Below are 13,390 nucleotides of genomic sequence, written 5' to 3'. Positions count from 1 at the left end.
AATGGTCTATATTAAATTGATGACCCTGTAAATCTGAGCAAGTTTTTCTCCTTTATCCCCACATTTTAGGTATACAGTGACAAATTTTATATCCTTTTATTTTTTGAGTTGCTTGACTGATTTTTATAGATAAGATGAATTTTACTGCTTTTGTGCTTCCTACTTTTCTTACACCTACTTATGTCTTTTCTTTCCGCTCAAAGAGTCCCCTTTAACATTTCTTGTCGGACTGATTTAGTGGTCACGAATTCCTTTTACTTTTGTAAAAACTCTTTACCTCTCCCCCCCTTTTTTTTCCCAGCAGATTTTTTTTTCTTTTTTCTTTAAATTAACATATAATGTATTATTTGCCCCAGGGATATAAGTCTGTGGATCATCAGGCTTGCACATTTCACAGCACTCACCGTAGCACATACCCTCCCCACTGTCCATAACCCAGCTGCCCTATCTCTACCCCCCCACTTCCCAGGAACCCTCAGTTTGTGTCATGAGTTTATATCTCCTTCTTCTATTCTGAACAATAGCTTTGGTGGATAGAGTATTCTTAATTAGAGGTTTTTCTTTCAACACTTTGAATATATTATGCCACTCTCTTCTAGTCTTCCAAGTTTCTGCTGAAAAATCAGCTGATAACCTTATAGAGACTCCCTCGTATGTAACGTTTTCTTTCCCCTTGCTGTTTTTAAAATTCTCTCTTTATCACTACTTTTTGCCACTTAAGTTACTAAGTGTCTTTGTGTGGAACTCCTTGGGTTGATTTTGTTGGGAGTTCTCTTTGCCTATTTGTTCCAGATTTCTGTTTCTTTCCCCAGACTGGGAAATTTTCAGCTATTATTTCCTCAAATAAAATTTCTTCCCACTTTTCTCCTTCTGGTATCCCTATATTTAAATGTAACTGTGCTTGATGGTGTTGCAGAGTTCTCTAAATCATTGTCGTCATCGTCGTCGTCGTCTTCTTCTTCTTCTTCTTCTTCTTCTTCTTATTATTATTATTATTTCTTCTCTCTCCTCTTCAGCTTGATTGCTTTCTATTACTCTGTATTCTGGGTTGCTGATCTGTTCTTCTGATTCTTCTAGTCTACTGTTTATTCTCTCTAGTGTATTTTTACTTTCAGTTATTGAGTTCTTCATTTCTGATTAGTTCTTTCTTATGTTTTCTATTTCTTTGTTAAGGGTTTCACTGAGGTCCTCTATTCTTTTCTTTCTTTATGAGCGTTACTTTCAATTCTCCAACAGGCATATTACTCACCTCTATTTCATTTAGCTCTCTTCCTGTGACATTGTCCTGGTCTTCATTGGGAACATATTCCCCTGTCTCCTCCTTTTGTCTAACTCTTCATGCTCCTTTTTTTTTTTTTTTTTTTTTTACGGTTTCTTTATTTGATGGGGGGAAGGGGCAGAGTTAGAGAATCTTTCAAGCAGACTCCCAGCTGAGCATGGACCCCCGACATAAGGCTTAATCCCATGACCCTGTGAGATCTTGACCTAAGCCAAACCAAGAGTTGGACACTTAATTGACTGAGCCACTCAGGTGCTCCTCTTTGTGCTCTTTCTATGTGTTGGGAAAGTCAGCTGCATTTCCTGATCTTGAAAGTAATGGCCTTATGAAGAAGAGGTCCTGTAGTGCCCTGCAGTGCAATGTGCCTTCTTCATCAGAATATGTTACTTCATGGGTGTCTCCTATGTGTGTTGAATGTGCCCCGCTACTTTGGCTGAGCCACTTTTGCTTTCAGCCCCATCTCTCTTTGCCTATTGTGGACAGTGTTTGGTACCTGTGTTGTTATTGGGTCAGTTTGGGTCTGCCTTGGTCTTGAGATGAGTCGTACCAGGAATTTGCCAGAGATGCAGTAGAACTGATTAACAATGTGCTTTCCTATGTTGTCCCTTGAGAAGGTTTATTAGCAGTTAGTGCCTGCATTCAGACCAGATGCCTGACCCCAGCCCATTGGGGGTGGTTTTGCAGGAGAATGTGGGGGTGGAACTTATAGTGTTAACATGCTTCATGCAGGAGTGTTGTGGGAATGGACCTTGAATTGCTTTAGAAAACTGCAGCAGGACTAAAGGGGTCATGTCTACAGGAGAACACAGGGGTGGGACATGCTGCCAGCAAATTAGGTGAGAGTGGTCATGCTGTGCTGGTTCCCACAGGTGTTCATGTGTGTAGGCTGGGGAGCAGGAGAGGGAAATTGTGCTTGTCAGTTCCTTTGTCCCTGGAGAAGTCTCCTAAAGATGTCTGCTCCTCCAGAACATTCTCTAAGATTAGTAAATAAATCTTCTCAGGTACCCCAAACGTTTTTCAAATTGCTACTTCTGGGCTGTATCTCTACAGAGCTGTTTGTTGTGCTGTCTCTTTAATGGCAGGGAATTGGTTTCCTCTTGCCCTCTGGCTCTCCCAGAGTGGAGCCTGCTGATTTTTAAAGTTCCAGGTGTTAAACCCCCATTGTAAGAACTCACAGAATTAGTCCCTTGTGGTTTCCAAAACCAAATGTTATGGGGATTCATCTTACTTGTGTGGGTTTCCCAGCCTGGGGTGCTTGTTGTGAGGTTCTGTTCCTTCTCTTCATGCCCATGGTTTCCCTTCCTCCTTGGACAGTCCCATGGGTCCATTTAGCCTCCACCATGTGTCTACCCTTCCTACCCTCTTCAGTGTGGACTTTTCTCTACATTTAGCTGTTGAGATTCTGTTCTGCCAATCTTTAGGTCATTTTTGGGGTTATTTACATTGATGTGGGTGTTATCTAGCTGTATCCTTGGGACAAGGTGAGCTTAGGATCTTCCTACTCCATCATCTTCCCCAGAAGTCCCATTGGATCTTTAAAAAATAACCTTAATAATCATCATGGTTTGTGAAATAACATCCAGTGATAGTACTATCTTTGTTTCATTTGTAACAGGAGTAAAAGTTCAACTTTTAGAATCATCTGGCTGGAAGATGTCAAAACCTCCCATCTGTTGTGGGCAGCCAGAATCATATATATCATAAAGGAAAACATGTTCATGATTAGCCTTTATTCCCATGTACTGATTCTTGAAATCTACTCATGTATATTTCAATGAAGCATGATATAGATAATAAATTTTGCATTATGTATGCAAAACTATAGGAAGCCTATAAAAATTATATAAATATGTATTTAAGTTTTCTCAGCAATATTTTATTAGACAATAAACAATATCCTGGTTACTTAAATGATGATCTACTTGCTTTCCCAGTGGCACAAATTACATCTGTCCCTGGGCTGGACTAATGGGAATTTTAAAAACTGAGGGCCCCAAAACTATGAACCCTCCCATAAAACCAGTATTCCTCTCTGGGCCAGCTAGGAAAGCTGCCAACCAACATTTCCCAGTGCCCACCACACACATGGCCCCAGAATGGGTGAAGTGTAATTGGAAAAAACTGTCATCAGCACTTTCATGTTGATTTTCCCTAAAGCGCAGTGCCATTAGAAAAACCAGAATTGTATTTTCTCAGTCTCACCTATGTACTATGCCAGGTTTACCTTGGCCCTTAAGGGGCCATTTTCATTAACTTCTAAGAAAAAATAGTAAAGAGGGCCAGCCAGGTAAATACACACAGACAAACCAACAGAATTATTAAGCCATCTTGATGAATGGATTTCTAGAGATTATTAACCCTTATATTTAAAAAGAAAGAATAATAGTCTCATATTATATTGATAGTAATTGTTTAATAAAAATTTGGAATGCCTGTGTAGCTCAGTCAGTTAAGCATCTGCCTTTAGCTCAGGTCATGATCCTAGGGTCCTGGGACTGAGGCCCAATAGAAAGTTTTTTCTTATTTCATAATATAAAAGAATCACACTGATTGCCATAAAATTAACAATGCCATGAGTTTATACAGTCCATTTGAAATGTTCTATCAATTTCAGCACAAACAAATCACCCCTTAAATTTTTTCTAAAAAATATCTGGCATTAATTTCATGTGAAAACCATGCTTTTGTAGAACTGGATAAGAATAGGGTAGATAACCATACAAACTGCTCTTTATTCTCCGAATTCTTAAAAAACTCCTTCTAACATGAAGTTGGCACACACACCAATGTTTATACACTTCTAGCAGAGGAAGCTATAGAAACAATTTCGAAGATTATGTCCATTATTCACCTGAAACTAATGTAAGATGGTGTTTCAACTATACTCAAATAAAAATTTTTTTTTAGCCTGGGTGGCTCAGTGGGTTAAAGCCTCTGCTTTCGGCTCAGGTCATGGTCCCAGGGTCCTGGGATCGAGCCCCGCATCGGGCTCTCTGCTCAGCAGGGAGCCTGCTTCCCTCTCTCTCTGCCTGCCTCTCTGCCTACTTGTGATCTCTGTCAAATAAATAAAATATTTAAAAAAAAAAAAAAAAAAAAAAAAGAGAAGAAAGTTTAGTATACAGATCAATTCGCTATTGGCTGCAACAAAGAGCCCTAGAGTGTGAGTATCAGTGCAGGCAAGATTGAGCAAAGGGTTCAGGTCATACCTAGAGTGATCTGTAATGTTACAGCTAATCAGAACCTGAAGAGGATCTGTGTGGTTGCATAAAAAAAGTCTCCCACCTACACCGCTCCCACTAGCAGATCACACATCTGTCAGTTCATGATGGTTGTATAATGCAAGGGCTTGCAAATGGCCCCATAACGGTGGTAGGCCATCACACTAAGTAGGATGACCTCAGCAGCTCCAAAGAAATGTTCTCCAAAGATTTAAATCATACACCCATTGAATAGAATGGTCTTTAATAGAATAAATCTATCATCAGTTTGGGCATATTTATAGAGGAATAGCAGGCATCCATAAAGAAGAGATGGGCTAGAAAAAGGTACATGGGAGACCCCAGTGATGGGCTGGCAGAGATGGTGACTATAATGAGCACATTTCTTACCACAGAAACAATGTATACGACAGAAACTGGAACAAATATAATTTTCTTTAAAAAAAAAAATGGGGACAACAAGGTCAGTGTGTAGAGCATGTGGCTTTTTATCTTGGGGTTATGAGTTCAAGCCCCATGTTGGGTGTAGAGATTACTTAAAAACAAAATCTTAAAAAAAAAAAAAAAAAAACCTATGTCCATTGTAGTTACTCAATAAACATTTGCTAAATGACTAATCAAAAATTCATCTGGTAAATTTTTCCATTTTGAATAAGAAGCAGTTAAATAGAGAGTAATACTGTCTTGAGGGTATATGTGACCATCATTTAAGGCAATGGTTTTTATTCCTTTAGGAAAAAACCAAGCACTGAGGTTGAAATCCCTGAGAAGCTGGACAAAATCAAACTCACTTTGGCTGAAAATGAAGACCATGAAAAGCTGCAAGTTAAAATACAGGCTTTTGAAGACAAAATAAATGCTGAGAGCAATACTCCCAGCTCTATCAGAAGATACAGTTTGGGCCAATTTTCTAAGGAAGAAAGAAAGGACATTAGATTTAACAGGTATAAGGTTTGCTTGGCTCGTTTTTTAAAGTATGCACTTCATGTTTGCTAGAAATTATGTCATCACACTGTTATGGGGTGGCTTTTAGATATCTTTCACCTATAGCACCCAAAGTCCCATCTTTTCATGAATGAAATGGCATTCACCATGCTTCCGTTATCCAAAGAAGCTTACTTTATTTTTTATTATTATTAAAAGGAGAATACAGATGGAAAACAAATCTATGGCTTATATTTTTAAAAATACTTTAAATATAGATGTGCTATATATATCTTTTAAAGATTTTATTTATTTATTTAGCAGAGAGCAAGAGAGAGCACAAACAGGCAGAGAAGCAGGCAAAGGGAAAGGGAGAAGCAGGCTTCATACTGAGCAGGGAGTGTGATGTGGGGATCCATCCCAACACCCTGGGATCATGACCTGAACCGACGACAGACACTTAACCGACTGAGCCACCCAGGCGCCCCTATAGATGTGCTATTTTGAGAATGACTGTCAAAAACCTCTCTTGTTTTCTGATGAAAAAGCAGAAGCAAAAGTAGGGAAAAAAGAATATAAGTATGTAAGTCTACTATTTTCCAGTTAGTTTTGCCATGAAATTGACTTTTTAATGTCTGTTTTTGGAGGTGGCCTGGATCTTCAAGGATTTGGCTTACTATGTAACTTGTTGCTGATCTATGTTTTTATCAAATCTGTTAATAGCACCAGTTTCACAGTTTCACACTCTAGAGGAAGTCATTTTTCCTAACTGTTACTATCCTTTCTTTTCCTTCTCAGCGAGTTCTAGCTCGGCTTCTTTACCTGTCTTGGCTTTTTGTTTGTATTGCAGGTCAAAGAGTTTGGCTTTGCACACTGCACTAACGAAGAACGAGAGTTCAGATGATGAGGAAGTTGTAGAGAGTGAAGAGAAGCCAACCAGCTTCTTTCTTTCAGAAACAGACCCACTTCGCCAAGGAAATGATAAGTTGCCCTTTAAGGCAAACTTTGACAGATCACAGCTGGGAAATTCTTCAGTTTCACACCCAAGTATTATGCATACAGAATCAGAGAATTTGCCAGAAGCAGTTAAAGAAAACTGCCAGGAAGAAACTCCAGAAACAACTGCAAGTCCTGTAGAATACCAAGATAAGCTCTACTTGCACTTAAAGGAAAACTTCAGTAAAGTAAAAGCATATGCTGTGGAAATCGGAAAGAAGATTCCAGTCCCCGATCAGTGTACCATTGAAGGTATGTGCTCTGAACACCCTAAATGTGAGAAATTTCAGACACCCCTGGGCAGGGGGAAGTCTTAAATCATAAAAATTACCATATCCTGGATTTTTTTTTTTTGCAAAACAGATACTTTGAAAACACCCTCACAATATTTTAATTGCTTTTCCCCCTAATGAGGTCAATCATCTTTTTTATTTCTATTTGAATCTACTTAGGTGCACTTAAGTTCACCAACTCCAATTTTTTTCAAACCTCAAAATAAATTGTTCCTGGTTCTCTGTCCCTAGTGTTTAGGAGACTCCTGGAAGGGTCCATGTTCACTACAATAGGCTCTGGGGTAGGGATCCAGTCAGAGACATTTTCCCAACCACGTAAGCATGCAAGGAAGCCAGACACAGCAAGGAGCTCCAAGAGCTTTTTCTTTTCTTTTTTTTTTTTTTTTCTCAAGAGCTTTTTCTCCCAATCATTCAGCAGCATGTATGAAGCAGCCACTGTGTGCCAGGTACTGTGCTAAAAATTCAGCTTTGTGTGGGATTTGGCTGCGACCCAAAGAGACACAATCCCTGGCCTCTTGGAGAAAAATCATAGTCAGGAGATGGTATCTGTCAGGAACCAGCAAGAGTGTGAGCTAGTCAGAAAAGAGAGAACAAAGAAAAAGATGCCAGGAAACGGGACTTCCCTCGGGTGCACAATTTAAGGAGGTGCCAAAAAACCTCAGTAACATTTAAAGCAAAGACAGGATCAGTATGTCTTGCCAAGCCATACTGGAGCAGAGGCAAAAGGATCAAGAGGTAATATTGATCATGTTTCCATTTTTAATTTTGATCTCTTGTTTCATCATGAACTTTTTGCATTCATTTTCATTTTTTAAAAATATTATTTGTTTTGACTACTAAATTTTCTCGTACTTCTTAAGTTTTTGTGCCCTGTTCCTGGAAGAGATGATAGGTTTGAGGCACAGATAATAAAATGGAAGAGTGCCCAGGGAAAGCTCATCTTTCTGGTAGTGGGTTGAATAGATTTGGATGTTTTGAAGACACTGTCAGCTAATTAGGGTTTTCTCGCTGTCCTTCTCAGTTAGCACCCATGTTATTCCCTTGAGATTTAGATGAAGGTCCTAGCCTTCTTGTTGGACCTGACAGCTTTTCACAGGCTACCCCCACATAGGAAAAGCTAGACAGTGTGTTTCCCGGAAAGAAACACCGTGGAAGGGTAGCTAATCCAATTCACATTCACCCACGCACTGACTGTCATCCCCTTTGGGGATGGTACTAGGAAGGTCCTGTTTTCCATACACTACTTACTATGCCTTCTCCCACTCCAAATCAGAGGAAAGAATGTATTCTCATGCTAACAAAGGGAAAGGGGGATTCAAGCATTTGGTAATGACAAATATTGTCTGCGTATCTGCAGAATCTGACATTTTCAGAGGTGTTTACATTGATTTATTGCTTACGATTCTTACAATTCTTTTTTTAATGGTGACAATAAAGATGAGATTGCTCATATTCAATATGAGTGTTGGATAGGTAAGTATAGCAAGACTTAGGAATAACTAAAATCAATAAAACTCAACACAAACTCTTTACAATTTTGTGTTTCACTAATACTCTATGTATTTAAAGCAATTGCCCAGCTTAAGAGAGGAAGTCTGTAGCAAATGTAAAGTTAGACATATTTCCATCTGCTAGAATGGTTTTGTTTTTTAAGTTTAGCTTAAAGCGTTGAAGCTGTGCTGTGTGGTGAGTTTTAATCTTGTGAAAATGTGTGGAAATCTTGCAGTTACTTCAAGCATCTAGTTGTCAAAATACATGCTATTTCTTATTGCCTTGAATTATTTTGGGAGTTTGAGAGTGACTTGGATTTTTTTTCCAAAATATTGACTGAATCCATCATCTTTACTAAAAACAAACAAAAATCAACAGGTATTTTCTTTTGATGTTCCCTACTGGGAATGGCCTATATATATATATATTTTTTTTTTTTGAGTATACATATTTTTTAAGTTGACATTTTGGAATTTGTTCACATTTTTGCAATTTCCTGGAAGTTCCTGGAAAATTTCTTGCACAGAGATATGTGCGAGGGATTAAAGATTTATATGACTCACTATAAATACATCCACCGAGAAAAGACTCGTGCTGACTGCAGGGGACGTGTTTTTATTATTCCCGAGATTGCATAAACCATTCAGGAGAATGCCAGCAGTCATCTGGCTGACACAGTTTTGCTTGCTGTCATGAGATCACTCAGCTCAACAATATCACATTTCTATCCTTAAAAATTTATTGAAGAAAGATTTAGGCTTAGAAACTGTGTTATGTGTTGTTGGTGTAAAAAAGGCACATTTGGCCTTGCTTGCTGAATTATGCAAAGTAATCAAGAAACAAAGGGAAGAAGCATAAAAACCACTTCCACAACATTTAGAGTTAAAAAGACAAATAGCCATCAGGAAACAACAACAATGTAGTAAGAATAATTTTAGACTGATGTCATAATGTCTATACCATAAGAAAAATGATAAAACAACACTTTAAAGAAGTTCTTTTGGTATCGTTTTGAATCGTATGAAATAAAACGATACTGACATCTGACTCCCTTACTTTGGCCTACAAAAACATCACTCACGTAGGGTTCAACCTAATACTGTAGTAATAAACTGTGTTGAAAGAACAGGAACCTCACTAGTCAGAGTCCGGCAGAATTCAGTATGAGGTGAATCAAGGTCACAAATGCCATTCTTATCCTCAGTCAACCATCCTGGTATTGCATGCTGTTAATCAGAGAGGGGGCAGGCAATAGAGTATAAATACAGCAGCACAAATCTATCATCGTGTCTGGAAAAATTGTCAAACCCCCAGTCTTCCTGAGGTTAGGTCAGCAGTGTCATTTCGGCTATGAAAGAGCCTGTTATTCCCAAGTCAGTAATTCTCTCCTGGGCCCTCTAGGCCTCTGATGTGGGTGCAGGTTAGCCAACCCTGGAAAGTCAGGTATTCATAGTTAGAGTAATTGTCTGACATCACTGCCTGATTATATTTACATGCAAGACTGAAGGAATTTAGTTTATCAGCTAAAGGGCATTTTAAATATCCGAACCACTAGAATTCCTTTATGTGAACAAAAATGATTTGAGGCTAAAAAAAAAAAAAAATCCAAAAACGCATGATATTGAAATAAATCCTTGAAAATCTGGCCCATCACTGGTGTTCTATAAAGGATGATATAAAAGCTTACAAGAACCCATCAATGCGGCTTTGGTGCCTTTGAAGTATTCCCTGATTGGGTGAAAATACATCCCATCTGTAGAGCATATCAGCAAGTCTGACTTGCAGAAAGCTAATTTTAAAGCTAGTAATGTCGTCCTTTCTCTAATAGACTGACAGGAAGTGATTTTCAGCTTGAACAGATATGAGAATATACAAAAATAAAAGTTCATTATAAATATCAAGAAGCAGGTGTTGTTTCATAATTAATCACAAATAAGTTTTTTAATTGAAATTCTGCATGTAGTCAAGTCCAACTGCATGCTGGGATGACCAAGGAGGCAAAAGCAACCCAGTCCTTACCTCTCTTTCCTTGGTTGGTCTAATCTGGAGGGTGATATAACACTCATTCATGGAGTGGTTCTGGAGGAAGGGTCTTTCTTTTTTAAAATAGAGTGGTTTAGTCACGGGATTAGGATCATTTATCCTTAAGGAGATTTTTTTTTTACTTTTTTTAAAATTTTAATTCCAATATAGTTAACATACAGTGTTATATTAGTTTCAGGTATGCAACATAATGATTCAGCACTTACATATATCACCCTGTACTCATCACAATTATACTCCTAAATCCCCATCACCTGTTTCACCCATCCCCCCACCTACCTCCTCCCTGGTAACCATCAGTCTGTTCTCCATAGTTAAGAGTCTGTTTCTTGATTTCTCTCTCTCTCTTGTTCCTTTGCGCGTGTGTTTTGTTTCTTAAGTTCCACATATGAATGAAATTGTATGGAATTTGTCTTTCTCTGACTGACTTAATCTGCTTAGCAGTATATACTGTAGCTCCATCCATGTCATGGCAATTGGCAAGATTTCATTCTTTTTGTGGCTGAATAGTATTCCACTATATATATATACCACTTCTCTATTCATTCATTGACCCAATGAACACTTGAGCTGCTTCCATAATTTGGCTATTGTAAATAACATTCCTATAGTCATAGGGATGCATTTATCACTTTTAATCAATATTTTTGTATTTTGGGGTAAACACACAGTAGCACCATTGCTCAGTCATAGGGTAGTTCTGTCTTTAACACTTTTTTTTTTTTTTTTTTTACAGAGAGAGAGATCATAGGTAGGCAGAGAGGCAGGCAGAGAGAGAAGAGGAAGCAGGCTCCCTGCTGAGCAGAGAGCCCAATTCGGGACTCAATCCCAGGACCCTGAGATCATGACTTCAGCCGAAGGCAAAGGCTTAACACACTCAGCCACCCAGGTGGCTGTCTTTAACATTTTGAGGAACCTCCACACTCTTTTCCACAGTGGCTGCACCAGTTTGCATTCCCACCAACAATGCAAGAGGTTTCCTTTTTCTCCATCTTCTTGCCAACATTTGTTTCCTGGGTTTTTTATTTTAGCTGTTCCAACAGGTGTGAGGTGATATCTCATGCAGTTTTGATTCACATTTCCCTGATAATGAGTGATATTGAGCATTTTTTCATGTGTCTATTGGCCATCTGGATGTCTTCTTTGGAAACATGTCTTCACGTCTTCTGTCCATTTTTTTTTAACTTTTTTAAAATTTTTATTTATTTATTTGACAGACAGAGATCACTAGTAGGCAGAGAGGCAGGCAGAGAGAGAGGAGGAAGCAGGCTCCCTGCTGAGCAGAGAGCTTGATGTGGGGCTCGGTCCCAGGACTCTGGGATCATGACCTGAGCTGAAGGCAGAGGCTTTAACCCACTGAGCCACCCAGGTGCCCCCCCTTCTGTCCATTTTTAAATTGGATTATTTGTTTTGGGGATGTTGAGTTATATATTTATATATTTTTTATTCTAACCTTTTATCAGATATGTCATTTGTAAATATCTTCTCCCATTCAGTAAAGGTGTCTTTTACTTTTGTTGATTGTTCCCTTGGCTGTGCAGAAGCTTTTTATTTTGATGTAGTCCCAATAGTTAATTTTTGGTTTTGTTTCCCTTGCCTCAGGAGACATATCTAGAGAAATGTTGCTACAGCCGATGTCTGAAACATTAGTTCCTCCTGTGTTCTGAGATTTTTATGACTTCAGGCCCCACATTTAGGTCTTTAATCCATTTTGAGTGTATTTTTGTGTATGGTGTAAGAAAGTGGTCCCATTTCATTGTTTTCCACGTAGCTGTCCAGTTTTCCCAACACCATTTGTTGAAGAGACTGTCTTTTTCCCATTGGATATTCTTTCCTACTTTGCCAAAGATTAATTGACCATGTAATTGTGGGTTTATTTCTGGGTTTTCTATTCAGTTCTATTGACCTATGTGTCTATTTTTGTGCCACTACCATACTGTTTATGATTATTACAGCTTTGTAATAGAGCTCGAAATCTGGAATTGTGATACCCCAGCTTTGCTTTCCTTTTTCAAAGTTGCTTTGCCTATTCAAGGTCTTTTGTGGTTCCACACCAAGTTTAGCATTGTTTCTCCTAGTTCTGTGAAAAATGCTATTGGTATTTTGATACGGATTGCATTAAATATATAGATTATTTTGGGTAGTATAGACTTTTTAACATATTTGTTTTCCTAATTCATGAGCATGGAATGCCTTTCCATTTCTTGGTGTCATCTTTGATTTCTTTCATCAACGTTTTATGGTTTTCAGAGTATAGGTCTTTCATCTCTTTGGTTAGGTTTATTCCTAGGTATCTTATTATTTTTGGTGCAATTGTAAATGGGGTTGTTTTCTTAATTTCTCTTTCTGTTGCTGCATTATTGGTGTATAGAAATGCACCAGATTTCTGCACATTGATTTTGTATCCTACAACTTTACTGAATTCATTTATCAGTTCTAGTGCGTTTTTGGTGGAATATTTTGGGTTTTTGATATGTAATATTGTGTCGGCTACAAAATAGTGAATTATTTACTTCTTTCTTACCAATTTGGGTGACTTTTTTCTTTTTGTTGTCTGGTCTCTAGGACTTCCAGTACTATGTTGAATAAAAATGGTGAGAGTAGACATACTTATATTATTCCTGATCTTAGGGGGAAAGATCTGTTTTTCCCATTGGATATGATGTTGGTTTCAGGTTTTTCATAAGTAGCCTTTATTATTTCAAGGTATGTTCACTCTAAACTTACTTTGTTGAGGGCTTTTACTATAAATGGATATTGTACTTTGTCAAATGTTTTTCTACATCTACTGAAATGATCGTATGGTTTTTATCCAGCCTCTTATTAATGTGATATATCATACTGATTGATTTGTAAATATTGAGTCACCCTTGCATAGCAGGAATAAATCCCACTTGATCATGGTGAATAATTTTTTTTAAATGTATTGTTGATTTCAGTTTGCTAGTATGTTGTTGAGAATTTTTGCATCTATGTTCATGAGTGATGTTTGCCTAAAGTTCTCTTTTTTTGTGGTATCTTTATCTGGTTTTGGAATCAGGGTGATAAGGACCTCCTGGAATGAATTTAGAAATTTTCCTCCTTCTTATATTTCTTAGAATAGTTTCAGAAGAATAGATATTAACTCTTCTTTAAATGTTTGGTAA

At 38.0% G+C, this 13,390-nt stretch overlaps 1 protein-coding gene and 1 pseudogene across 2 annotated transcripts in view; one reads left to right on the top strand and one right to left on the bottom strand.

Annotated features, from left to right (window-relative positions):
- VEPH1 (ventricular zone expressed PH domain containing 1) overlaps positions 1-13,390 on the top strand; it is a 228,603-nt gene that overhangs the window by 123,633 nt on the left and 91,580 nt on the right. The window contains exons 8-9 of the mRNA XM_080818061.1: positions 5,232-5,441; positions 6,272-6,669. Of these exons, the coding sequence (XP_080674187.1) occupies positions 5,232-5,441; positions 6,272-6,669 (608 nt within the window). The remainder of the gene's footprint in view (positions 1-5,231; positions 5,442-6,271; positions 6,670-13,390) is intronic.
- LOC308350550 (olfactory receptor 4C46-like) lies at positions 4,386-4,977 on the bottom strand (annotated as a pseudogene). The gene has a single exon. The product of its transcript is annotated as an olfactory receptor 4C46-like (transcript).

Source organism: Martes martes (genome assembly GCF_963455335.1).
Source record: "Martes martes genome assembly, chromosome: 1".
NCBI lineage: Eukaryota > Metazoa > Chordata > Mammalia > Carnivora > Mustelidae > Martes > Martes martes.
This window is presented reverse-complemented; position numbering and strand designations above follow the sequence as displayed.